Source organism: Platichthys flesus, chromosome 10 (assembly GCF_949316205.1).
Source record: "Platichthys flesus chromosome 10, fPlaFle2.1, whole genome shotgun sequence".
Taxonomy (NCBI): Eukaryota; Metazoa; Chordata; class Actinopteri; order Pleuronectiformes; family Pleuronectidae; genus Platichthys; species Platichthys flesus.
In genome coordinates, this window is record NC_084954.1 from 13,303,654 (window position 1) to 13,330,452 (window position 26,799).

At 42.9% G+C, this 26,799-nt stretch overlaps 1 protein-coding gene across 2 annotated transcripts in view; it reads left to right on the plus strand.

The window, feature by feature from the left end:
- The window catches only part of arid1b (AT-rich interactive domain 1B), a 166,129-nt gene that overhangs the window by 16,324 nt on the left and 123,006 nt on the right, over positions 1–26,799 (plus strand). For both annotated transcript variants that reach the window (XM_062396981.1, XM_062396982.1), the window contains exons 2-3: positions 7,530–7,730; positions 24,711–24,938. In XM_062396981.1, coding sequence (XP_062252965.1) covers positions 7,530–7,730; positions 24,711–24,938 — 429 coding nt within the window. The remainder of the gene's footprint in view (positions 1–7,529; positions 7,731–24,710; positions 24,939–26,799) is intronic.

Sequence of the window (26,799 nt, forward strand, 5' to 3'; positions counted from 1 at the left end):
GGAATACATTTTCTGGCTCCAGTGACGATATTCGCGCCTCCAACCAGCTGTGTTCGCTTCGGCACTGAACATCAACAGACCCCCCCCCCCCCCCCCCCTCTCTCTCTCTGGTGTCACTTCATGATGGTCGAGCTGAGGGAATTTTTTTTTATATGAAAATCAATTTTTTTTCTAATTAACTTTGTAAATTTCCCGCTGAGCTATCAGACGTGCGGGCCTCTTGTGTCGTGCCGAGTCCGATAATGAAATCAATTTGGTTCAAATTGTTTCAGGTGACTTCTAATGAGTATCTAATATCCGCCTGCGGAAGGAAGGTCAGGATATCTGTTTGTTATTTTTTATTTTTTATTATATTTTTATTTATTTATTTTAAGTGATGGATCACCCACCGGAGAAATATGGATGATTCCACCCTGGAGGACCGGGCAGTGCTCCAAAACAAGCAGCATGAATGTAAATCCTTGTTTTTGAGTGGGGAGCCTCTTTAGCTGCACCACGGGTGTGACCTAGTTTGACAACTTTCTTTTTATAGACACAGTGCATTCGCTTTTTATTAATTACCTAAAAGACTTTGTTTTCAAGGTGGAAAGGTGGAAAAGAGCTTAATAACAAGGAGTGGGACTTATTTAGGACTTACTTTAGATGAGCCTTTCAAAATCCTAATTTACTCTCCTCCCTCTCCTTCAATGGGCAGCCTCCCAGCCAGAGGAGCTTGTTAAGCTTTGCCTTACAGGGAAGACTAATGGATGGCAGAGAAAGCCCCCTTAGGACCCTTTAACATCGTTTCTGTTGGTCTGCTCGCTTAGTATTCACTTATGTATTTTCACCCTACTCTGAGCACAATATCATGAATAACCATTGCTAATTCATAAACACACTTGGTGATACGGGACCTCGTTCATAATTATCCAGGCTGTAGAAACCCAGTTCCTCTCCAATACCATTCCATTAGCAAAGGTGGTGATTTCCTTGAATAAAAGGGGGGGAATCGAGCCTGCATATTTAATATGAGCATTTTGGCTTTGCTCCGGGAGACGTGGGAAGCAAAAAGGGCAGCGCGTTTACTCAAATAGCCTGTTCTCGCTCTTTGGGGCAGATGGAGTTATTGTCCTTTTCCTCCCCCGTTTCTTCTCTCTCTCTCACTCTCTCTCTCATTTGGTTGTGTAACAGCATCTCTACATGGGGTTCTGCGGGCTGGGGAAGTTTGAGAGGGAGCGCATTCCTCCCGTTCCACCACGGCCCTTAGAAGAAATGGGCTTTTTCAGCGTCTCTCCTCTGTTCCAGGGTCACGACAGGCAGGAAGCGCACATGGACGGAGAGACAAGAAAAGACTGGGACTGTAGCGAGGCTCGCACTCCTCCACATCAGTTACGGCTATTTCCTGAATGCATTTAACTTTACTGAAGGGGAGACGCTGCTGGTTTGTAGTGGTTTGTCATATATGGTTTAAAGACACATGCTCAGCACTTGTAACAGTCAACATGTTAGAGGCAAAGGAAGAATTTAGATCTTTGACCAAACTTGAAAAACACAACAAAATGTCCCCTGGAAGTGTTTAGTCCCAGTGTGTGTTTATATTTTTTGGTCTGTTCATCCCTTTTACTTTTTATCCGGTGGAAATAAATTCATTCCTCTTCAGAAAACACATTATCAGGAGATTTTTCATGGCAAATTTGCAGCCTCTGTTCTTCAACACGTTTCCTGTACTGTTTGCAGAGAATTGCATTTTATTTGTTTTCATTCTCTAATGACGTGTCGCCGGCATGTCAGGCACATCTCGTTTTGTCATTGAGTTTTTTTTTTTTCTCTCTCTCCGCTCCTTCTTTTGCTCCATCTCGGGGAAGGAAAAGGGCTCCGGCGAACCCGCGACCCCAATCTCACTCGAGACAGATGAAGCAGCCTCTCTCCTCCTTCTCCTCTCCCTCCTCTCTTCCCTCCGCTCCTCTACTCTCCTCTCCCCATCCCCCCCACCTCCATCTTCTCTTAGCGCCGGCCGTGATGAACCGAACGCCCGGCAACTTTTCCTGATGTGCACGGGAGGGGGTTGGATGGGAGAGGCTGGGTGTGCGTTTCCTAGCACCATGATGTTTGTATGTGTGTTTGTGCGTGGTGTAAATACTGGTGTTAAACGCAGAGGGCACGCCGATCAACAGCACCAAGGACAACGCCGGAGAGAGACCAATTATGTGCATTGCGCCAAGCACAAAAGCACGGTAGTCGGACGCAGAACAGCAGCCTGTTATCTGGCGTCTCTGTGTTTCCCTTTCTTTCTCAACTTGCGACGTTATTGCCAAACGTATACTGCCCCCCCCCCCCCACCCCCAACCCCCTTTCATCCCCTCTATGGCTGTCACTGCCTGCACGTCTCTCTCTCTCTCCCCTCAGATGATTGTTCATAGGTAGCCAGCCTTCATGCCTAGCTGCCCGTGCCATCCAGGCATACAGGGCTGACGAAAGGCAGTTTGGCTCTACCCAGCTCCCCGTGGACCAGTGGCAGTCTTGGCGCTGTCATTCGTCACGAGCCTCTTTACTAACAAGGCGTGCGCACAGAGATGCAGGACGAGATTGTGTCTCAGGACATAATTCCCTGAATTTAGTCCTCTTAGCGATGCAGCAGTCACAAGGGAGCACCAGCATGCACACAGCTCAGAGTCTTCACTAGGCACTTACACAAAAAGTTCTGCTTTTAGGATAAATTCATAAAAAATAAGAAGGTCTGTCCACGCTAAATTGTAGTTAATTGTCAGTATTTTGTATTTATGAACTTGCTTTTATACAGGCAGTGAAATGAAAGATGAACCGATAAGAAAAAGGGATCTATTCCTCTTGGAGGCCGGGCAAGGAGGAGTTAACAGCGCGCGACTCCTCTCCTCTCCGCTTGATGACATCAGTATTGTCTCTGCATCCATGAAATTAATTTTTCTAATCTTAGTCAGCAGGAGCGGGGGAATTTGCACACATTAATATGGAACTCGATCTGTACTCGCCCACAGCTGCAGACTGTCTTCTTCTCCCCTTTCTCCCTCTCCTCCTCTCCCTTCTTCTCCTTTCCCCCTCTATTTTTTTCTGCTTAAAATTGTAGGCCCAAATGCACAGGGTTTCAAGCCGGAAATGTAGAGCTTTGTTCTGGAGGCCCAGTCATCGGCGGGCCCCGCAGCGTAATAGGAACTGGAGAGCGCTCTGCTGCATGGTATAAATAAATAACATAAAAGACGAGGCTGATAGTCCCAGCAGACCAGCCGGCTCTGGCTGCAGCATGTTGATTCTCCAGAGACAGACGCGGCTCAGAGGATAAAGAGGATCCGTTGACAATAATTATCCTTATTTGTTTCTCCTCACAAATACACACAGGCTAAAATGGTTTCATTACACAGGAATAAAAGGCGGGATTCTGCACTCGTCCATCCGAGAAAATGAGAAGATAATCAATACCTGAGAAATAGGGATCCTGTTCCTTTTTGCACATTACACTGAAGACTCAGGAGTATCCAAGCAGTTAAATATATAGATGTGTAGAGTACCAGTCTAAACTGTTACCTATTAGGGAAGTTAAATGACCAGGGATCATAATAGTTCACTAAATTGCTCTTTCGATGTCTAAACTATTTCTGAAGTAGCCACTGCTCAATAAAGCAGCCCATAAAGAACCGAAGAGGGAACATCTTCAGCGTTGGTTGTATGAAGACCAACATGCTGTTTACGTCAGAAAAAGCGGACTCATTTATGAGATTGTAGATTGACCTCTCTGTATTATTGCTACACCTGCTAAGTGTGTCCGTGTGTGTGTGTGTGTGTTTTCAGATTGTAAATAACTGAGATGAAGGGCTGATGCAGACAGGTGATGATTTGGTCCTCTAGTGTGAAGGACATGGGTAGCAATAGCAAGAGGGACAACGTGTGTGTGCGTGCGTGCGTGCGTGCGTGCGTGCGTGCGTGCGTGCGTGCGTGCGTGCGTGCGTGCGTGTGCGTGCGTTCGTGCGTGTGTGCGTGTGTGTGTGTGTGTGTGTGTATGCGCACCCTAGGCCTGCTACAACACGTTCTTTCACCGCGGCTGATAAATCAGAATATTTTCCCAAATAATTCCCCACATTCAAAACGAAATTGGAATAATAACCATTTACCAATATTGTTTTATGATTGTTTGATCCCAGTCTGTGTCTCATAATCCACATATCCCGGCCCTTTTGTGTCGAGCATTTGGTCTCTTTCTGATTAACAACTTAGCACATTAAAGCGAGAAGGAGTAAAAATTATTTTCGCAACATAAAAATGCCGTTGACTGAGCTCAGAAAAGCAATTTAGCAGGTTTCACCCCACAGTAATTTCACCCCTGTTCCGATTTAATGGCTTTGTTTTGCAAAAAAAGTGAGACAGAGAGTCAGAACATTGTAGAGGAGTTCATAAATTGAATTTTAAATTTAGCCGTTGAATTACTATTGTCTCCCATGCCTCCTCCCCCACCTCCATTGAACGGCATGCCCAGATGAACAAAAGTGAAAAACGCATTTGAATAAAATAAAAAACAATTTCTTTGTATACCCTCTAGTTTTGTTCCCATCTTTTTTGCTGCTGTCCCTCCTGGCAAAAAACACAAATCACTTTGTGTCATATTCAGAATTTTTTTTCTGAGTACAGCCTTTCTCTGAGGGTAGGAAAAAAATAATGTTTCAATTTGTCAAGAATTATTGTCCTTATTTTTGTGCCTAGTGGTGTGAGGGAAATGGTGGTCACATCTCGAGGAAAAGGCCGCAGTGGGCTGAAATCTCATTTAGTGGAACTTGTCATGAGAGCAGATATGAGGCTCCATTTGGGGGAGGCAGAGAATTGTCTTCTTTTTTTTCTCCGTGGATAGGTGTGGATAATTCCATGTGTGGAAGACGGACCAACTTGTCAGATAGCTCTATACAATTTCATTGCAGCTGCTTTATTTAAGAATCCCTCACAAGTGTGTGAGTGACAGAGCGGGAGAGAGAGCCGGTGCTAACACACGTTTCTGTGCTTGTTTGTGCGTGCATGTGTGTGTGTGTTTAATCGAGCATCCTCTCCTCTGCTCCCAAAACTCTGAAGTTGTTTTCCGTGTCCAGTGCCTCTCTAAGTGCAGCAGTTAACGTGCATTTCAGGCGTGCGTGTGAGAGAATTTACTTGTGTTGCACTCAGCATTTTTTGGCAAACGCAGGACCTCTTGAGATGGATATTCGAACTTGAAGTAGAGTTAGGGAAGGGGTGTGTGTTTGTGTGTGTGTGTGTGTGTTTCCGCCCATATCACAGGTGGCACAGTGCCCTGGATTTTCAGACCTGGAGAGTGACGTCCTCTCACTGCATAGGGACCTGTGTGTGTGTGTCTGTGTGTAAAAACATTTAGGCAGGTCATGTGCCTCCCTGCAGCAAAACACCATTAACCTAACATTAGAAACATATGACCGGTGTCAGTTTTAGCACAGCCAACGTGTCTAAAAACCTCCTTTGGTGTTCAATTAGTTTAACTCTGTTTATTGCTTCATTACAATATACTGTACTTAAGGGCTAAATTTGGTTAAGCTGCTGTATCGTGAATGAAGGTATCAGGTCGCTTTCCTGTTCAGCCTGGCTCTGCATCTTTCACTGAGTTTTAAGGAGCAGGGACAAATACTGTGATGATTCAAGGTTTTCTGCTCAAAAAGGTTTCTTTAAATAAATGTTACCTCTTGAACCTTCATTTCATCAATAAATATTTATCTTGGAATCTTTAAAATCAAAAATCGGGGTTATATGCTAAATGACTCATGACTTTGAATATTCCCTGAAGTGCTTTACTTGATTGCTGGCAAACATTTTGTCAGATGAGGTGTCAATGTCTTCCAGTGGTTAAATATTTAATTTGACTGTATATTACCATGCTGCTATTACTCAGTGACTCCAGCCTCTGCAGCGTGGGGAATGATCTACTTATGCGCAGCTTCATGCATGGCAAAGTAAAGAGGCGAGTACATGAGCAGGACAGGCATTATAACACTAAAAGAAATGTCAGAAAGGTTTTTTTCTCCCCATCTTCCTCAGGTATAGACTCTTGAAATCCTGTGATGTTACCCTTTGCAGTGTGACCCCCTCTCCACACCAAACGCATGCTGACACACTCCTCCACACTGCGAAATAACTTTTGGACACCCAAGAGCACTCATTCGTCTCTCTCTGGCTTTCTTTCTCAATCTCTCTCACTACCCAAACAGACTTTTTCACTCCCTCCCTCTCGCTCTCCGTCTCGCCCCTCCACGCTCTGTGAATTAGTCCAAACTACTCCACGCGCATGCCTCAGTAGACAAAACCACTTTAAAACTAGAGCACCGTAACTGTCTGCACGTAACCTGCTGAATAAAGTGCTCCCATCCCCTGACATGTCTTCTCGATATTAGCCCGGCAATATGAGGCAGCAGCAATTTCTCCTCTCCACTAGACGAGGTGATATTGAGTTGGGGAGAAGAAAGGGAACTGAGGAGGGAGCTGGTGGTGGTGGTGATAGAGAAGGAAGGAGGGGAGGTGGGGCAGGAGGGGAGGTTAGTTGGAGATGAGAGAGGAGAAGTGAAAGCGTGTGTGTGTGCGTAAGAAACAGTAGGAGCAAAATGTCATAAATCACACATGATCCTACACGGCGGAGACAAAAGGGAGGAAGCATGAGAGGGGAAAGGGAAGATAGAAGAACTCCACATTATCTTCCCGGCAGACAGACATACACGCCGCTACGGGTGACGGATTAGCATTAACCCGACGCGCTGTACCGGAGTTTCGCAATGGCTGAGGACCCCAGACAACCCCTAAAAAGTTTCAGAAATACTTACAACGGAATAAATCGCCCTTGACAACTTCCCTTTCCTCTCTATTTTTTTGTGTTCCTATAAGAAGTTATATATAGCTCCAAAGGTGTTTCATGGAGAGCAGGTACTTTGACTGCTCTGAAACCCCTTTGGGGGATTCAAACCCATAAACAATTTTTGGATTCTGGCAAAACTTGACATTTACCTGTTTCCTAATTTTAAAGAACAAGAGCTATTAACTCAATGTAAACTTTGTGATTTCTGCCAGGTGAAGGGAGTGCTCTACAGTGAATGTTGGCAGTTGGACTGTGGTTGTGGGAACAAGGCCATAGCGGTTTTATTGCTATTGCTTCCTATCGTTTTATACAACATTTACGACTCTTTTAAAACCCTTCCAGACATTTAAACAAAGATACAAGCTTCAGGTTTTAATTAAACCATTTTGCTTTGGACCTCGGCCAGCAAACTTTTCATCTTTGATCCACTTGATTCCATTTGTTGTTAGAATTTGACCTGTATATAGTAATTTAAGGCTTCCACTGGCTGTGCAGCTCTAAAATAAATCAAGGGTGGCTGTGGTTTGGAGTGTGTGCATTGAGTGGACTTCTGTCTGGGCTTCCAACTGAAATCGCTCGAATGCCTCTCAGATGATCACAGAGCACCGTCATGAATTAGGGTGAAATATTGGCCAAGAGATAAGATCTGATGACACATCATTTATCCCTCTTTTTTCCACCACAGGTGTCCTCCATGGACTTCATGGCTATGAAGCGATCGCAGCTGTACGGCATGGCCAACAATCCTTACTCCACTCCACAGCAGCCTGGGGGCGGACCTTACCCCCCTAGCCAGCCGTACACGTCACCTCCTCCGCACCGATATCCAATTGGCATGCAGGGGAGGGGTCAGATGATGGGTGGCATGCAATACCCTCAACAGCAGGTATGTCAACAAAGTCAAAACACTGCAGCCGCAACTGCGCGCCTCACTGTGGCTCGTGAGTGAGTGAGTCAGCCCCCCTCTCCAGATAGTGTGACTGGTGTTATAAGCGATATTGCGATGGGACGTTCGCTTCTCGTCGTGAACATCCTCCAGCGACTTTACCCCGAAGGCTTGACATGTTCAATTTGAGACGCAGCCTAACGTACGAGGCAGCACATCTCACACCCTGGCATGTGGTGCTGTCACTCCTCTTCATCACTCAGTTCCCCTCCGAGAGATGAGTTTGATGCTGTGTGTATGGGGTGTGATAGGTTGTTCAAATCTCCATGCTTAGTGGTGGAGTGTTTGTATCCTCAATTTTTTTTGTGTGTGTTTGTGTGTTTGATTTTGTTGTATGCATGTGATTTTAATTGTGTATGTCTGTGTAGGGGAATGCTCACTGTGTAGTAAACATAGGCCCATGTCACAGTCTCTGTGCAACACAAAAGGCCTGTGTTAGAGACAATAGTGCTTCTGTCTTCCTTATTGAGTCCTAATTGAATGCTATTTGGACTGGAAGTGTGTGTGTTAGAGAGAAAAGTATTCTGTGTATTACTCTGTGTGTACACTTTATGTGTTTTTGTGTCTAATGTTTGTGTCTCACATTTTCTGCACATTTTCCTGCGCGTTTGGAAGACAATTTAGCTCCATGGCTGTAGTTAGTAGTGAAACTGTTGCACGGAGCACCATGGTAAGAGAAGCAGGGGGCTGGGGGGAAGCACAGTCCCCTGTTGTCACAGGCTGCCTGCTATATTTAGTCCGCCTGGGTCTGTTTGTCTGTACTGATACACCTCTCATGGTTGCAAGCAAGCTTCCACAGAGAGAGAAAGTGTGACAGAGAGAGAGAAATGGAAAGAGAAGGAGGGAAACACAGATGGACTGACAGACTGAGTTTCTGCAAAATATTGTACAAATAGGTGCACATGCACTTGCAAAGAAAACTGATGTGTAATCAGTGTTTCTGCTATAATCAGTCAGACTTTATTACTCAGGCTACAGGTCTTAACCTCCTCTGACACCTTTTGATGATGTCAACACACTCCAAAAAAAGCGTCAATGAGCCTGTTCAGGGCTTTAGCAAGTGAAAATACACACAGTTGGGAGCAAGCAGGGGTGTATACAGTTTGCAGACGTGCTGTGCACAGAGACTAATGACAGCACTTAATGACGTACAGTCACTCTCGCGCACAAAAATACATCCCTGGTACTGTTTAGTGATGAAATCCTCAGACGTATTACATAGGGGGTGCAGAGCGTCAGCATAGCAATCACAGCGTAGCACTATGGAATGTAATTAGTTCAAATAGAATTAGTTGTTCACTCTGGCTATAGCCATGGGAACTGCGCTTCTAAAGTTTCTAATTATCTGGCTCTGGCTTTAAAAGCAGCACCACCGCAGTGCCTATCTGCAGCCGGTGAAATCTAGCTCACAGTAATGAGTTTGGAGGAGGAGGTTTAATTCCACCCTCTCAGATGAGCATAATGAGCCTCACCTACAGAAAAGCGGTTGTGGGTCTGATCAGGGAGGGAGGAGCGGGCTAAAAAAAAATCAATGCTCCAGATGTGTACTGCAAAATATAGCGTGCATCGAGTCGTAAAGTGACTGTTAATTACATATCAAAAGATGCACCAGGCGCAATTAAGATGGACATGGTTTCAGCTGCGTTGAAGGGTGGAGAAATCAGACGCCCCGCCTTCTTACGTAACCTCAAACGTCGCAAACACATGGTCCCAGGATCAGCTGCGGGGGACAATCCCACCAACAAGAGGGAATTGTGGGTTGTGTTAAGACGCGGCACGCACAATCCCCCGTGATGCATCGTGCTTCAGGGCTGCGACCTCAGCTTGTCACAGCCTAGCATGCTGGGATGTTGCCAGGCAACGTGACGTCAACAAAGATGTGCGTGTACGTCTATCTCTGTGATTTCCCTGGACTGAGCGACTGTGTGTGTTTGTGTGTGTGTGTGTGTTTTAGCAGTGGAACAAAAGCTCCTCTTTGACTGCCTTTCATTATTATGATTAAATCCTGCTAAAATTAAGCCCCACTCCTATTAAATACGGCTCCGCAGCAATACATACATTTCATGCTGTGATGGTATTGGATACGTGAGGGGGCTCACCTTCGTCCTTTTAACTAAGACTCTCTACGCAGAGTCAGAAATTATATTGGTAACAGCTTCATATATGTGGTGGATTCACTTAGAACCACTGTTATTAAACCTGATTAATGCAGCACTCTGGTTAAAGACTCCCTGAGAAGGTCTTTGGATTATCAAGAGTAAGAAGGACACTGCCTTCATATGATGCTTTGAGAACCACAAACACAAGTCTGCTGAACTACATTGTATTGAGCGGGGGATGATGGATATCTACAAAATTATGACGGATGGAAAAAAAAATCTGAGATCTGGAAAATAAAGTCATAATATTTGAATTATTATTTAAAAGTCCCAAGACTGAATGTTATTTTTGAGGGGGATTAACAGAAGATGTCTGAATATCAGAAGTCATCTGCATTGAAACGAAGAATGTGAAGCATCCTTCTTATTCATTTTCTCTGCTAAGGAAGATATGTTTTGATGGATTTCCATGAAACTCAGAGGAAGGATACAGTATGGATAAGGGGAGAATCAATTAAGGTTTGGTGATTGATTGCAGCTCGCATACCTCAAGAATCATACCCCTTATTGGCTTTGCCATGGGATATAGACCCAAGGATGTGCAGTGTGGAATTAGTTGCAATGTCATTAAACAACAGGCGACCAGAAATCTTTCTCAGCTCGGACTCATCGGGTTCTACATACTGAGTCAAGCTTCACCCAACTTTGAATAAACAAGTGAACAGCTCTTCTAAGCAGGCATGTTTAGAAAGGGGAAGTGTACTTGTAGTATTGAATCACCCAATCAGGATTATTTATCACTTTTTAAATTGTTGTGACTTGTGTACACTCACATGTCATCAACTCAGCGGATATATTATCATTTATATAGTTATCATTTCATACCATTCCTGTTTACACTGTCACTGAGCTGTTACCTTATTCCTGTTCACGGTGAATTGGTATTTGGTGAACATGGAAACATACTCACAGCATCTGTAACCCAGCAGCTACGGCTGACCCTCGAGTCCGGGTTGAGTCATCGTTTCTGGGCAAGCGTGTTCACCTGTTCAGGCCCTCGAGCATAATGTCTGGAGCCACGTATATGCTTCTGCAGACATTTTCCAGCTTACCTGTGCACACGCGGCTGATGTGATCGTACAGGCACTCTCACACATGCTCTGACACATTCTTAACCCCGCAGTTCAGCACCAATTAAGTATTCTGCTCATGGCCTCCTTTCCTTAATCCAGTCATAGGAGGCAAGCACAGACAGCGATCTCACTGTTGATGTCTCGCAGAGAGAGAAAAAAAACCCCCTCCTATTAGCCTCAAGAAAATAAGCCCAGCAAGTGCATTAGGTGTAGTTAGCGTCACGCTGCATCTGCGTGCGTGCGTGTGAGAGACAGTTGGATGTGTCGGACAGAAGTGAGAGACACATTGTACGTTTGAAAGAGTGTAACCGACGCTGTGTATGGGAGGAGTGAAGGGAGGCAGAACAAATACATCAGCAGTAGAAAAAAAAAGAGGAGGAAGAAGAGGAAGTAGAAGGAAGGAGGAGGCTGGTGTCTCGGGGATGACAGGCCACACGAGAGAAGTGTCTGTTTGGGAAGTAGAATGAAGTTGAAAGCAAAAAAAGAAAAAATAGGAAAAACCAGCGCCGCCAATTCTGAGCGTAATTTCCTGTGATGTCAAAGTTGGCAGACAGAGAGGAAAAGGAATTTGAAGGAAACATTAGTGTTTGATGTGAAAAGAGGGGAGGGGTGATGGAGTGGGGGAGAGTGTAGGCAAAAAAAAGGATCCTGGGAAATGAAAGAGAGAGAGAGGGGGAGAGAGAGAAAGGACAGAGTGTTTGTGCGTGGAGAGGGTTTGGTGTGAGGCAGAAATCATTGTTGGCTGTTTGTTCCTCACACACTGGGCCATGTTAATAGAAGCCGGGCGTTTACAGTCAAGTGGAAATGTGGCCGACCTCCTGCCTGTTCAGTCCATACAAACCACAATACCCCTTCACAAGCTTCCTGTCCTTCAGGGCTTCGTACACCTTTTATCCACTGGTACTCTCTTTGTAAAGATGATTTTTGTATTCAATAATCAACCTGGCAAAATAACTAAACTGAAAAATCGTTTTAATAATATTTTTCAATACACTGTATTTCATCAAACAAACAAAAAACCATAGCCAATTTAAAGGTCTGTATTGGCCAATGGTGTGGTTGATGCAAATGATTCAGAAGTCATATGTATTAGACGCATACATTTTGAGCATAACAGAATTTCTACTGCTTTAATGTGCTAAACTCAACAGTTAAGTTTTGCCATGCTCAATACTTTGTTGTTATGGATTAAAGTGGTAGCGTTTGATTCATTCATTGTGATGATCTTTGCTTTGTTATCTTTTAATCCTATCCAGCTGTTGTTGCATATGAAATGCATGCAAATGTCTCACAATAAAAGCCCTGTTAAGAAATGAAGAGTTTCTTTCAGCTGAAATGCTAGAGGGCTCTTAATTTGAAACAGTTGAGACGTAACTGTTGATTTTGTATTAACTAGAGGCTGACCTATTTATGGCTTAGCAGATCAAATCGGCCAAAAGCAAGAGCTTTTCACAGACATATTGGTATCTGCGTTTATCTCTGTCGACATGTGCTGATATAAATATATAAAACTTTTATTTTACTGAAAAACTTTCTCTGTCATAATGGTTTGATAACGAAGTCTTACGAATCATCCACTTTTTACTATATGCATATTGGCCTGGTCCGTATCGGCCTCGCAAAAAAAAACTACAGAGGGAATTTAAAGTACAGGTCTTTTAACTTCTGTTGCCATATGGCTTTAAATAAAGTCTCTGGTCAGTAATTCTAGGGAAATATATTATATATCTATAAAATGAATAATTTACTGCTCCAGTTTCAGGGACCCATTATTGTTTGAGCTACCTCACCTTCTTTACGTACTGAGATAAATGAATAGTAAAGAACACCTGAGCACCTGAACTGAAGTATGGTTTAAATTCTTCCACCTAGTATTAAGTTATAACTGAGGAATAAAATTATTAAAAATATTTATTCATGGCTTTGTGTTCTCCGGGGTACAGATTATTTCATTGGATTATTGTTACAAATGATAAATAATTCTCTATTGATCTAATTCACCCTCAGTGTTTTTTCTTATTTCCTTTCAATAAGTGAAACTTTGACTTTGTCTTATTTAATTAACTCTTCTCACTTTACCATGAAGTCAATGAAGGAACTCTGCTTTGAACTTAAACTTACTCTTAAACAGGCCATAGTTTTTGCTTATAACATGAAAGGATAGTATTCCTCCATCTTTTTATTTAAGTATCTCCACCTGGGATTTTCCTACTATTTTCATCTGGTTTCTTCATTTTGGCTGCTGACCAATGAACAAAGGAAAACACACAAACGCTAATAAATTATGAAAGAATTTGTGAACATACTTTACATGGGCCCAAAGTACGGATAAGGCTTTTAAGTTTCCATTAAAACAAAAAGCTGTAAAAACTCTTACCAGTCCAAACATCCTCTTGTGAGATATCGACTTTAGGGAGTTAGATGGGTAATTTATGGCATTGATTGAGCCTGGCAGGGGGGTTCCTCGCCGATGGGAAGAGCGAGGGCCACTTGGAAGCACTTAGGGGCCCCGGGTGCTGGGGTTGTCTCTGGGGTTAATGCAGCCAGCGCTACAGGCTCTGACGGATGGCTGGGAAGCCCCAATAAATCAGCCCTCTCTGCCAGTAAAGATGGGGAAAGAGGAGGGGAAGGGGTACAAAGGGGACCACTCCAGCCTCATCACACACCTCCCTCTCTTTGTGAAAGGATCTTGAAACAGCAGAGGCTCAATGTTGAAGGTACAAGACTGAAACAGGAAGATACACACTCCACAGCTCCGGACCTGCACTCTTTGCCAGCACATGGGACTGTGGGCACCTTACAATTAAAACAAGACATTAGGCAAGAGGGAGAGAGAAAAGGATGGAGGGGTTAAAAGAGGACAGTGAAAAGGACTGAAAGAACGAAGGACAACGATATAGAAAAGGCTGATTAATTAAGGGGTTCCTCTCTGGCTGAAGAATAGATGAAGTTTCAGGATCAATTAATTAGCCAGCTAGCCTACGCACGCCAATGACTCTAATAGCCTGCTCATTTGTAACTTTTATTACCCCGCTGCTGCAGAGTGACGCTCCAATCACATGCCATGTGGAGATGATGCGATACATTAACTGGAGAGTGGAAAGCGGACCCCTCCCCCTTTCACAGACAAAAGTGATGCTATCAATTACATCAGTGTAAAGTGTGTGTACGTTAACATTAAAGAAGAGAGCCCCACGGAACATCTATTAGTAGATTTTCTTTATCCACTCAGGATGAGCATGGCACACACATAATAAATAAGATTAAGTTGTGATTAATAAGATATGACCCAGTGGATTGTATTTTTTCATGTGAGCCATTAGTTAGATTACATACCCAGCTGTCTGTTAATTCATACTGTTGCATTAGTTGTATGAGCTGCAAACTCCATTATTCTCGTCTAGGCAGGTGAAGTGATGGTGGAATTTAATATAATTTAGCGTTGAACGCAGGCAGGAGGTGTAAAACGTCACCCGGCGCATGTTTCTTCTTTTTCGTGAAAGATCCAGGCTTGGCGCTCTGTGTCTGCAGCGTTCTATATATGTGCCTATTGGTAAGATAAAAGAGCAGAGAGATGAAAGTGGAGCGAAACGGAGGGAGCGAGGGAGAGGGAGTGAGAAGAAAGGGATGCTTTACGTCTTTGCCGAGTTACAAGGGGATTAGTTGCTGCTTTAATTGGCTCAGCGAGAATTCATCTCAGTTTTCATCCAGATTAGAGATAGATTTCTGCAAGGGTCAAGTCTGCCCCAGCATCTCAGATTCTGGGCTTTAGTTTTTAGAACGCGTGAGTAGATGTGACAAGCCGTTAATATTTGTTTTGCTAAATAGCCACATGAGTGTGGACAGGGCTACACACCGTATTAAAGTATAAATTACTTAAACTTTATTTTAGGATGACTCACTCTTAAATAAATACAACTTCTTGATAAAATGTAGTTCTTCAACGAAGACGCTGTTTACACAAAAATGTATACTTTACAGATATTTACAATTTACAGTTGCATTCAGGTTAATTCAGTTTTTCTTCCAAAAGTACCGGACAAGGTAATGTAAACAATGGTCACATATTCAAATTGTGGACTACCTCTCAAAATGGATTAAATACCAGCTCCCCATTAGTGAAACCAATGCATCATAATCATCAATAATTTAGCCTTCTCCATGTTAACGGATTTGAAATGGACCAAACTAAATAGTCAATGTACATAGGAAATACATTTGGCTCAAGATGGTCCCTGGTATTTTAGGTATAGGCTAGTTCTTATCACACTGATATACAATATATCGAGATATATGTACAATATATCCAAGTTTTAATTTTCCCAGTAAATTTGGTTGCAATTAGTTATTTAATACTAATATAAAGTTGATCGATTTTAGTAAACTTAGCAAGTTGTTGATATGTATGTGTCTCTTTATCTGATGAAATTAAAACATTATAATCAAGGTACCTGACGTGTAGGAATTATTTAGTTTTAGGTCATGTTAAATGTTTAATTGGATCAACAACAGTCTTGAGTCATGTTTGCTGTGACCTCAGTTTGTCACAGTCTTGTTTCCTCTTGTCGCCGAGGTCAGAGGTCAGATAATAAGGCAGCACAGACTGAAGGTTCAGTTGTTGACTTAGTGAAGAACACTTATGTGTCAGCGTCTGTAGTGCTGAGCCCTCCAAAAGGTGTCATGGACAACATATGCCCACCTGCCTGTATTCCTTTCACTACCATCATCCCAGCCTCTCTGATTCATCTCCAATGCACCGTACAGTGTCCACACTGACCTGAGCGACCTCGACAAACTTACCGTGTCACTGTTATTTAACATGGCAGTACGTCTGAGCGCCAGCATCCCGTGGAAGACACAATAAAATACAGAGGATAATCTCTTGTGTTGGTGTCGAACCACTAATGGTGAACAAGCGTGTTTCAACTGGAAGCCCCCACCACCACCACCACTAGCTCCCTCCCTCCTTCTCTGTTCAGATGTAATTGACACGACTCCTACACAAGTTCGAGCCTTTCATCACAGCGAGCGTTGAAAAACGAGCCGAGCCGCCGCCGTGCTGAAGTGATTGATCTGAAAGACGTTGTAGTGCTATTTTGTGCCGAATTGGGATGTTTACCAATGTCATGAGCCTTCCTTCCCTTCTCCTCTGCTTTGTAATTTAATGATGATTATTTTCAATCTGTCAAGGCCAAATCTACTTTGAGTTTGATCCATTTCTTCTTTTTACCCTTTAAAAAAAAAGAATTGTATAAACACAGAGAAATTCTGTATTAAACGTTTCAAGTGATCAGTGATCCACTTAACACACTCTCTTACACTGGGTTTGGGAGAACCTGCTAGAACTCTACAGCCGAATCCCTCATTCATGTTTTTGTTTTTTTTATTTCTCTCCCTCTTTCTCAATTTCCCCTCTCTCCTCTGTCTTCCTTGGCCCCAGATTGGGGTCAGTAGTTTAGTAGGGGAAAAACATTCAGAGCTGGTGGCACCGGGCCCAGAGCTTCTTGTGGAAAAAAAAAAATAGAAAAAAAATAAATCGCTGTTCACACACACATTACAGAGAGCATTAACCTGCCCTGCTCTGCTTCTCCAAATGTCCATTACGACTCTGCCTGGAACAACACAGCCACCGCCAGTCGCAGCCAGCCAGCAATAAAAAGCCTCTGCTATGAGCCGCCTCTCTGCTTTTTTTCCCCTTTTTTTCCTCTATCAGCGGATGGGAGCAGAAACAGAGAATTAGAGAGAGGGAGAAATAAAGAAAGACAGACGGGGGCAGAGAGCAACGTTTGGTAGTCTTCAGTAAGGGATGCGAGATGAAAACATGGAGAAAAAAGACACGCCTGTGTGTCTATCAGTCGATGGATACACTATCTGTTTGCTTTCACTCGCCGTCAGGGTGATGTTGATGTTATCACCTGGTGGATAAGTAAGTGAATAGGCTTGTGTTTTCATTTGGGAGTAAAAAGACAGACAGTATATGACAGTATACACAATATATACCAGTAAATTATCTGCAGTCTGCTTTGCCTTTGTTGCCCGACTGTGTCTGCGTTGCTTTATTTTTATAATTGGTTTTGGCTTGATGTGTTGTGTGTAGCTTCATGTCTGAGAGTCCTGTATATCACCCTCCACCCCCCCATTCCCCCGTCCCTCACTCTGTCTCTCCCTCATCCAAGGGCAGCTCATTCCTGAGGTGTCAAGGGCCTCCCGATGTATGAGGAGGGGGGAGGAGCGAGCGACAGAGATATGGAAGAGAGAGGTATTTTGCGACGGCGAGCACCGTCACCTTGGGGAGAGGGAGAGAGATACAATGACGAGCACAGGGATGCTACCCCTCCTCCTTCCTCCTTCATTCCCTTATGTTTAATCATGAGACCGCTGATGCCCATCCTTCCCGCCGCCGCCTCGCATTTCGTTAAGGGACTCACCTTCGCCTGCAATTCACAACCCAGCTCTGGCGTTCACGTCTCGTCGTGGTATTAGCTACGGGCGGCTGATCTTATCACCCCACCGAGCTGAAGAAGCTGGTTGATTTGTTTCTTAGGTCCTGAGTGTAACGATAACCTCTTGTCAGCTCAGCTCAGATGTGGGAGGACTAAAGTGTGTCTTTAGATGTCAACTTTGTACGTTGCAGAAGAGGAGATGTTCATAACATCAGAGACAAAGCAGACCAACACAGTCACCATTTTGTTGTTATATATGGACGTGTGTGTCGGATACTAAGCATTACTCATAAGTTAAAAGCCATATTGATGTATTATCACAAATTTTCTATGATTCACTGGCAAACCAAGTGTGGTCTATTTTTCACACGTCTCTGACAGATGTTGTGAACATTTATAATAAAGGAAAAATTTAAATTCCAACACAACATCAGTACTGAGCTCCCAGTATCAGAGATGTGAGGTTTTGGTTCTCTGTGTTTTCAGGCATTATTGTGTAATTTCAGCATCTTTACTTTACAGAACCACAGGCTGCACAAACCAGTCGAAAGAGAAAGCTTATCTCAAACACTCGAAAGAATCACCACATCAATTATTAATAAAAACAAACTTACAATTTGACAAATGGTACACATCGAGTTGCAAGGTATAAATATCTAGAATAAAATGAAAAGGGATTTTTAGATACTTTTTATAATAATAAATCTTTTCTATAAGCATTTCCTTTACCTGGTTTTGTATTTTCCACAGTGGAGCTTTTGCAATGATTCAGAAGAAAACCATTTAATGACAACAGGTTTGACAACATAAGTTGCTGTTAAATTAATATTTTTCTCTTCCAGTTAGTCAGTGAGGGATGTAGGAGTTAATCATGCGTTGTTTCAAACCTTCAAATGGTCAACACCATTGTTCTGTTAAACCTTAGTGAAATAAACAGTCTTCTTTCTTTGTTTCTTTGTTTCTTTGTTTCTTTGTTTGTTTCTTTGTTTGTTTCTTTCTTTCTTGAGGTACAGTATATATTTATAACACGATAAATCAGTCAGTAAAAAGGAAAAAGAGGCAGGTTTATTAAAAAGTGTTGCGCCTTGATGATTTAAAAGTTTCAGCCACTTACAGAAAAACAATTTGTGGAACAATAAATGAGGTGACTGTATCAGTTGTCTCAGTTATTTGGATTCCAGTGAACTCGTTCATTCGTTTGACTGACAGATTTGTCAACACTGCCATTTCTCCCTCACCGTCTCCCTGCTGTGCCTGCTCGCTGAATTCTCTTTTGATTATTTACCTTTAAGTTTGCTTTTAGATTTGCATACTGAGCCTGGATCAGAAGAACATCCTGTGTTTCACTTTGTATTCTGTTTTTAATGTAATTATTTTACTGTTGCCAGGGTTTTGTAAATTCACCGCCATCCTTTCAGTGATGCTGTGATTCACCCATGTGAGTGCACTTCTGTTTATAAAGATGAGCGCTGTCTGTAGGTACAGCAACCAAATCATTTATACCCCAATTTCCAAACATCTTGTACTCCCCTGCTACCACTACCATATCTTAGATTAGTAATTAAGAACATTGTGAAACACCAGAATGGACAGGGGCCTGCTATAGGAGACTACCCTAACACACTTACCTTAATAATGATAATAACTATTGTAATAAAAATAATTTCGCAGTAACTTTCTAGATCTCCACGGACACCATACAACCAAAACTAAACATTACAATCAGATTAGGAGACACCAACACCTTTTAATGCAATATATTTAACACAAGTTCTTGGTCAACACCTCTTTAATGATTAAGTAAAAAAACAAATCAATTTAATTCAATCCTGATGCCAAATTATAAGATTATCTGTATAAATTTTCAATAAAAATTTAAATGGATGATTGTGGCCTTTTAGTGTAATGTATGTGAATTCTTATCAACAAGTGTCTATGGTATTGCATCTTCCATCTGCTGAGTCTCAAGATATAAATGTAAAACAATATAGTGCAAACAGTGTTTTGTATAATTTATTTTCAAAAGTGTGCATTGCTTTTGGATTATTTGTATGTTTATTGATTAATCATTTTCAATCTGTATTGATCAGGGATGTCGAACCATTGACCATTGACACCAACATTTTGCATTCACAATATGCTCTCTAAATCTGTTGAATTTATATATTTACATGTGCCCGAGCACAAAACAGTGTCTAAAAGAGTTTCAGTACCATGCCCTATACTGTTCACTGAATATACTTAATGAATATAGTATAGAGTATATGAGTATATAACATAGCCGAGTGTTTAGCATAGTGAACAGAAAAATGTTTTGTTCTGGAGTTTCTGATCATCATCATTCAATCTCTCTATCTGTCTCTGCCCCTCTTATGCTTTCATCTGGTCTTGTGTGTATACAAACTTCTCGATCCACTGGATCCCGATCACCTTTTCTTCCTCTCCCCATTCATCACTGTACATCCTTCCTCTAAGGCTCTCCTTCCTTACTTCCTTCCTTCCCCTGCTTCTCTCTTACACTTGTCTGTGTCGCCCCACTCTCTCTCAAAATATCTCTCTGTCGGCATCGCCGTCTTTATCCGTCTCTCTCTGTCTTTATCACGTGAAACATCGCTTTATCCTTCCCCTTTAAGTATTTCAGTCTGTAACACCCTTCTTCTATCTGTCTATCTCCCTATCTGCCTCTCTATAACATCTTCCTTTGCCTCTGCCTCTATATCTCTTCACACGTCTGTATTGGGCTTTTTATATAAAAACTCGTTCCTCTTCTTTTCCTTTTTCAGCTCACCTAGCTACTTATTTCTTATGAACCTTTCCTTCTTTTTTTCAAATTGGCACTCCTGCGGTCTGTGCTGCTAATTCCGATGCAGTGCCTGTCATGCCTGTCAGTTTGTGAATGTGTCGGGGTGGTGGCTCTGCTTAGCACTCTGGATGGCTGAGCCCATCTGTCACTCAAAACGGGGGCGACCTGTGGTTCCGGTTGCCAGCCAGCCGTATCGCCACTTCGACAGAGCTATGAAAATCCCTGTCTATTGCTCATTGGCCCAATTGAATTACAAGCGCTGACTTGTTCCGTGCAAGGTTTTTAAACGGCTGATTTAAGGCGGGTGTGTGTGTGCGCGCTCGTCTCGGATGAAGCTTTGCGAGGCTATTTATTCCCTCCATTTGCGGAGCAGGAAGATATTGTCTGCTTGTTCATACGACTCTTGTTTTGATGGATTTTTGATTGAGTTTCTCTCTGTGTTGGTGTGTGCGTGCATGTTTGTGTCTTAATATGCCGCTAAGGCTTTTGTTTTCATCACACTGTTTCTGCAGTTTATGGTGAATTATTTGCTTCGCAGGACGTCTATTCTGTGTCATTTCTCCCTACAGCACTTCACATCTGTTTCATTCATTTCATTACAGACATTTATTTGACACTGCGCGCCTGCCAAGACACCCTGGATAAATCACACTGTTATTTTGTTGGCTTCCACACACACCTGAGTGGAAGGAAAAGGCAGAAAATGGTTTCATTTTCTACTTCCACCCGTTATTTTTATTGGTATCAGCAACAGCACAGCGAGAATGTTTTATTACTAAGCATATACTCAGTCAAAGAGAATCAGATTTCAGTGAGCTGCTGTTTCCTCTGTAGGTACAGTACATTCATACAGGCGGCCCCAGCGATCAAACAGAAGCTGCATTTGAATGAGTTTTTCTTCCCTCCCAAAGCCACAGTGACAGGTTGCTACTTGTTAGACCTCCAGTGTGTCTGATGTCTCTGCGGTTAACTGCCTGCATTTCTGTTCCCTTTTTGTTTGTCTTAGTGTCTGACTCTTTGCTTGCTCACCTGATTACCTGTCCACACTGTCTTTCTTCCTGAAAAGTATTTCTACGGAGTAGTCAAGGGCAGCTTGAGATGTTCAAACTATACATTCAGTGCTACATATTCAATTATCACCTTTTTCAATGATAACAACAGAATCAGTCAACAAAAGGGATCTGAAGTGTTCAGGTGTAATACCAGTTTTAAATACAGACACCTGACTGTTGAGCGTTAATTGCAGTGGGTTATAGGATCTCTGTGTGTTTGTGTGTCTTCTGTTCTTCTGCGCCAGGAAAACCAGTAGGATAGTGATTGTGCGTCCCGAAAATGGTACAGGAAAGTTCATCGCAAATGTTCTACAACTTGGCAGTGGAGTCGCTGCGATTCCAGTTGTTTAATTATTGGGACATAAATAAGAAGGACTCACATCTTTTTTTCCACTTTCAAATTTTCTGATCTCACATGTACTATGTATTATAATATTGGATAGATTGCATAAACAGTATTATAAAGAGTATTCCATGATGTGAAGGACGAGGAGGCATCCGTGTGTCGTGCAGTCATCTCATTCTCTTTCTCCCTACAATGAAGAAAGGGAAGCTATCTATGTTTCATCTTATCATGAGACAAGAGATCATCACACAAGGGAATTAAAAAATCATTAAAATCTGTACAGATTTTTCACCACATTTTTCAAGGCGGAACTGTTGCTCCTCATGGTTGGAAAAAATTGCCAGATTTCTAGAAACCAGCTCAACACACCTAACAAACCTTATTCTAGGGGTGCTACAGTACTAATTACATGAACAATGTCTCACCTTGTCCCAGTTAACCGCACCAGTTATGCACAGTTCCAGTGCTCTGGAACTGGCTAAACTAAACGGTATGCAGACTTCATCATTAATGTAAAAAGTGACACCTCTAATGCCTGGTAAATTGTACATGAGTGGCCACATATAGTAAGAAAAGTAATTTAATTCAGGTAATACGAATCATGTTAAATGACATTATACATAAGCTTTACACTGTTATTCTTTTTCATCCAGTGTCACATTCTCCTGATAGAAAGCAGCAGAAGTAACACTGGTGTCTTCCAGCTCTCTCGCTCCAGCAGGCTTTACAACTACAGTATGTCCCCAGTGTATTTTAACATGTAAAATCTCAGCAACTCAAATTGGCAATTTTAAAGACGATGGAAATTGCTGCAGTTTATTATTTATACATTAGCTCTTCTGGCTTTTTAGGGTTATTTATAGCACTAACAAGATTTTTTTGTGGGAAAAGAACGAGAACAATTCTCTTTCTGTCAAACCTTTTTTGTGTGTTTTGTCTCCCTCTCTACCTTCGTCTCTCCATTCCTCTCTCTGTCTGTCACTGTCTCCTCATATCTGTCGGTCTGCCCATCATTTTGTTTGTCTGAGAAAGGAACCCACCCACGGTTGTCTGGTCTCGATCTCCATGGCGACCTAATCCTTACCAATCCCAGAACAGTAGTGTTCCAGTTGAGACCCACTGTGTTACACCAGCCTGTCATCACTGATCACTGGATAGAGTTGCTTCTGTGTTATCGGAGTGGCTTTGATCCACATCTAATGACATGTTTGTGTGTGTGTGTGTGTGTGTGAATGTGAGCATGTCTGTGTGTGCGTGTGTTTGTGTGTGTGATAGAGGGTGAGCATTTGTTTGTCTTCATGCTTTAACAAATCCCCAGATAACTTAAATTCATGTGTATTAATTTTAGTATGTCGGTATGTGTGTGTGTGTGAGTGTACGTGTGTGTGCACGCGCATATGTGCGTGTGTGTGTGTGTGTCTATGTGTGTCTGAGTGGGTTGTTCTGGCTGGTTGTAATGAATCCAGTAGTGCTGTTGGCATGAGCGGGGCCATGCTATTAACCTCTCTGCCAGCTAGACTGATCTCACCCTGTCTGTCTGTCTCATCGGCCTAATGACACACTCTCACACGACACACACACAGATCTGTCCTTTCTAATCACATTTCCATTGAAGTGAAAAGTATTCTACATTGTCCAATCATATCTATGCAGAGTCAAAAAGCTTCTTCCATAGCAGAGAGAAGATTTCTTTTATTTTACCACCCACTCAAAGGAAGTTACGCATCAAAACTATTTCCAATGTATTAATCTCCACTAGCCCTTTCAGCAGCTAGATCAGATTTCACTATATATTCCACAGCAGCCATCAGCTTTAACAAGGCTTTTATGAATGGGGTTTTCGCACTCATAACAGTTACAGTTACAACCCTGGATGTGTGCTCCCTGCTTTTGATCTGACGAGCCCGTAGTGTAGTTATAGTGTAGTAATAGTTACGTCACACTGGATTCCCCTGCAACACCATCATTTTGTGATATAAATCACTGCGAGTTTAGGAGACGTTTACTTTGCCTAGCCTGCCAAGCAAGATTTAAAGGGACATTTCAAAGTGTGGAGCTTGGGGTAGGAGCTGGGAGGTGGACTGCGAGCATTGCACGTGCCCCAAATTATAGCCTGTGTGCATGTTTAATGAGTTTGTGGCAGCGCTATTGGCCATCACTGAATGAAAAAGCAGCATGACATGATGGGGAAAAAATATGACAAGAAAAGTGCTGCCATATTGCTTCACCAGCGGTCGTAAATGTTGTTTAATAGTCTGTACTTGGCTTTTGTGTGTGTGTGTGTGTGTGTGTGTGTGTGTGTGTGTGTGTGTGTGTGCGCGCGTGTGTGTGAGAGCGTGTATGAGACTGCATGAATGAGAAAACCCCAGCCTCCATAGGAAATCCTTCGAGGAGTGAGGAGCACCTGGCGCTGTCTGCAGTCATAACAAACGACAAGAAGGGATTAAGACCACATTTGTGTTGGTGCCAGCTTGTTACACGCGCTCCCCTGTTCACATTCCCTGTCTTAACCGCAGCGCAATGTGCAGTGTCTGCTTCGCCCTCCCAACTCAGTTTCTTAACTGCACTGGTCTGGAAGGCCCCTGCTCATCCGTGCGGCCCTCCTTTGGGTTATGGCCCGGGATGGGGCCCGCAGTAATATCCAAGGCACCTCATCCCATCTGTGAGCTGACCGAGATGGATAATATGGAGAGGAGGCTGCATTTGGCAAGCCAGAGGACATAAAGTTGGAGGTTTTTTTTCCTGCAGTGTGAGTTCATTAGGCAGAGGGCTGTGGAGACTGGTGTCGGCCTGGTCTAAATTAAGACTTCAGCTAAGGGGCATATGGATGAACTGGAAAATGAAGTTCATGTGGGATGTTTTTGTTTTGAATGTTTGCTTTGTCCACCACTACAGTATATCACCTATAGCTACTGCTGTAATAGATTGATTGATTGCATCTAGCAGGGTCTCTCCAGTTCTTTTGATTTAAAGTGAAGGTTTTTACGCAAACCTCAGCCCTGACCTGAATATCTCACTAATCAACGTCTGATTGGTCTTTTCAGCAGGTGGCGCCGTACGGCCAGCAGGTGATGGGGGGCTATGGCCAGCCACAGCCACAGCCACAGCCACAGCCACAGCCACAGCCACAGCCACAGCCACAGCAGCCGCAGCAGCAACAGCAGCCAGGGCAGCAGCAGCAGGGAACACTCCCATACTTCAGCCCCCCTCAGCAGACCCCTCCTGGCCCAAACCAAAGCCCCTACCTGCAGCCTCGACCACCACCACAACAGGTACTAACACACACACACGCACGCAAGCACGCACGCACGCACGCACGCACGCACGCACGCACGCACGCACACACACACACACACACACACACACACACAATCTCAGACCATGGCAAACAATGTATCGTTTATTGCACAGACACAAAAATAGAACCGAGAATACTTTAATGTGCAATAAGCGAAAATGGAAGTGATTACCAAAGCTGTAGATACACAGATGCCACTCACTGGTTGTAACATCAGGAATTAAATTTGACATATTAGCAGGAAAAGAATTTAATCCAACTCTTTTTTTACATTTTAGTAGTATGGAGATTTGAGTGAGCATCTTAATGGATAAAGCGTGAGTGTGTGTGTTTTTGTGTGTAAACGATAGCGTGGGGTGTCGCTGGTCCATCACGCCTGATCTGGGGGTCGCATTATTCCAATCCATTATTCATGAGAGGTATTTTAGGTAAATCTCACACCCGGCGCTTCTGTGTATTTTCCCATACATACAGTAAAGACACAACATTTACTTTACAGAAGCAGGACATTTGAATGCAAGTTCACAGAGTGGATAGTGTGGACAGGCATATTGTCCATTTCCAAGGCACACAAGCCCTCCAGCCCAAACCCAATCCTCAGAAGGACGTAGAGCGTGTTCCGCAGATATGGATCGAGACTTGTCCTGCCAAGTTTCACCATGGATGTTCTGTTGGAGTTTTCCGCTGGGAAGTTGTTTTCAAGCAGTTGTTTTCGAGCTAAGTGAAGGCTGCCCATGTGTTTCCCATCCACTCTACAGCCAGAGGGATCTATCAGCCTGCATGGAGGGACTCTGGCTAACATCCCTGACCTGGATCCTTAACAGAGCAGAACAAAAAGAAGAAACAGGGAAAGAACAGGACGAGACGGGAGAGATTACAACAGAACTGGACAGGAAAGGATAGATCTGATACTACGGAGAGGGAGAGGAGAAGACAGGAGGAATCAGAAGAGTTCTACAAGATCAGTATCAGGCATATTTCAGTTCATCAATATTGACTATGTTAGTCCATATCAATTCTAACACAGAATTATATCAAGAGAAGTGAAGTGTGGAGCAGAGCAGTGGAGGAAAGTAAAATTACTCCAGTTCTATACTTGTTTGACATATTAACCCCGTGTGACTTCATATTTCTAGTCCATTTTTACATTTTAAAGGGAAATGTGCTTTTAAATCTTTTTTTGCTTTAGTACATGGCTGAATTTGACATTAGGTTTTTTAAAAGATATATATGGGCTTGTTTGCTTTTATTGCACAAGTGTAAAAATAGGGAGAGAGAGAGCGGGAGGAAACTCAGAAAAGGGCCTGGTTGGAATCAAACCCATAGCTGTTGCTGGAGGGCTGAAGCCTCTGTAAATGTACACTGGTAAAAAATAATTAAGGGAACAGACATTGTAAGTAGTGCATACAGGCACCTGGAGGCCATACACACTAATATTTTGAAAGACATAGATTTATTGATGAGTGCTTATATTATTATATATTATCTATATACTTATATTACTTGGCTGGTCGCAATTTAAAAGCACAGGATTAACTGCCTTCTAAACATTTAAAAGAGTGTCATCGCTTATTTTATAGAAGCGAAAGCTCTGAATATTTCTTAGAGTGCGGAACAGCCTGGTCACACAAACAGCAGCCAACACTAGCAGCCCGTATCCACACTGACAACTCATCCACAGCAGACTGAACAGGACATAACTGTACAGAACAGTAAGCAGCACAGATAAGGACATTATAAGAGAAATGTGTTACCTGATTCCCTTGGTAAAGAACATTTTCTGCAGCGTTTAGAGAGACATTTGTGCAGGGTACAGCACAGGGCTGCGTAAACAA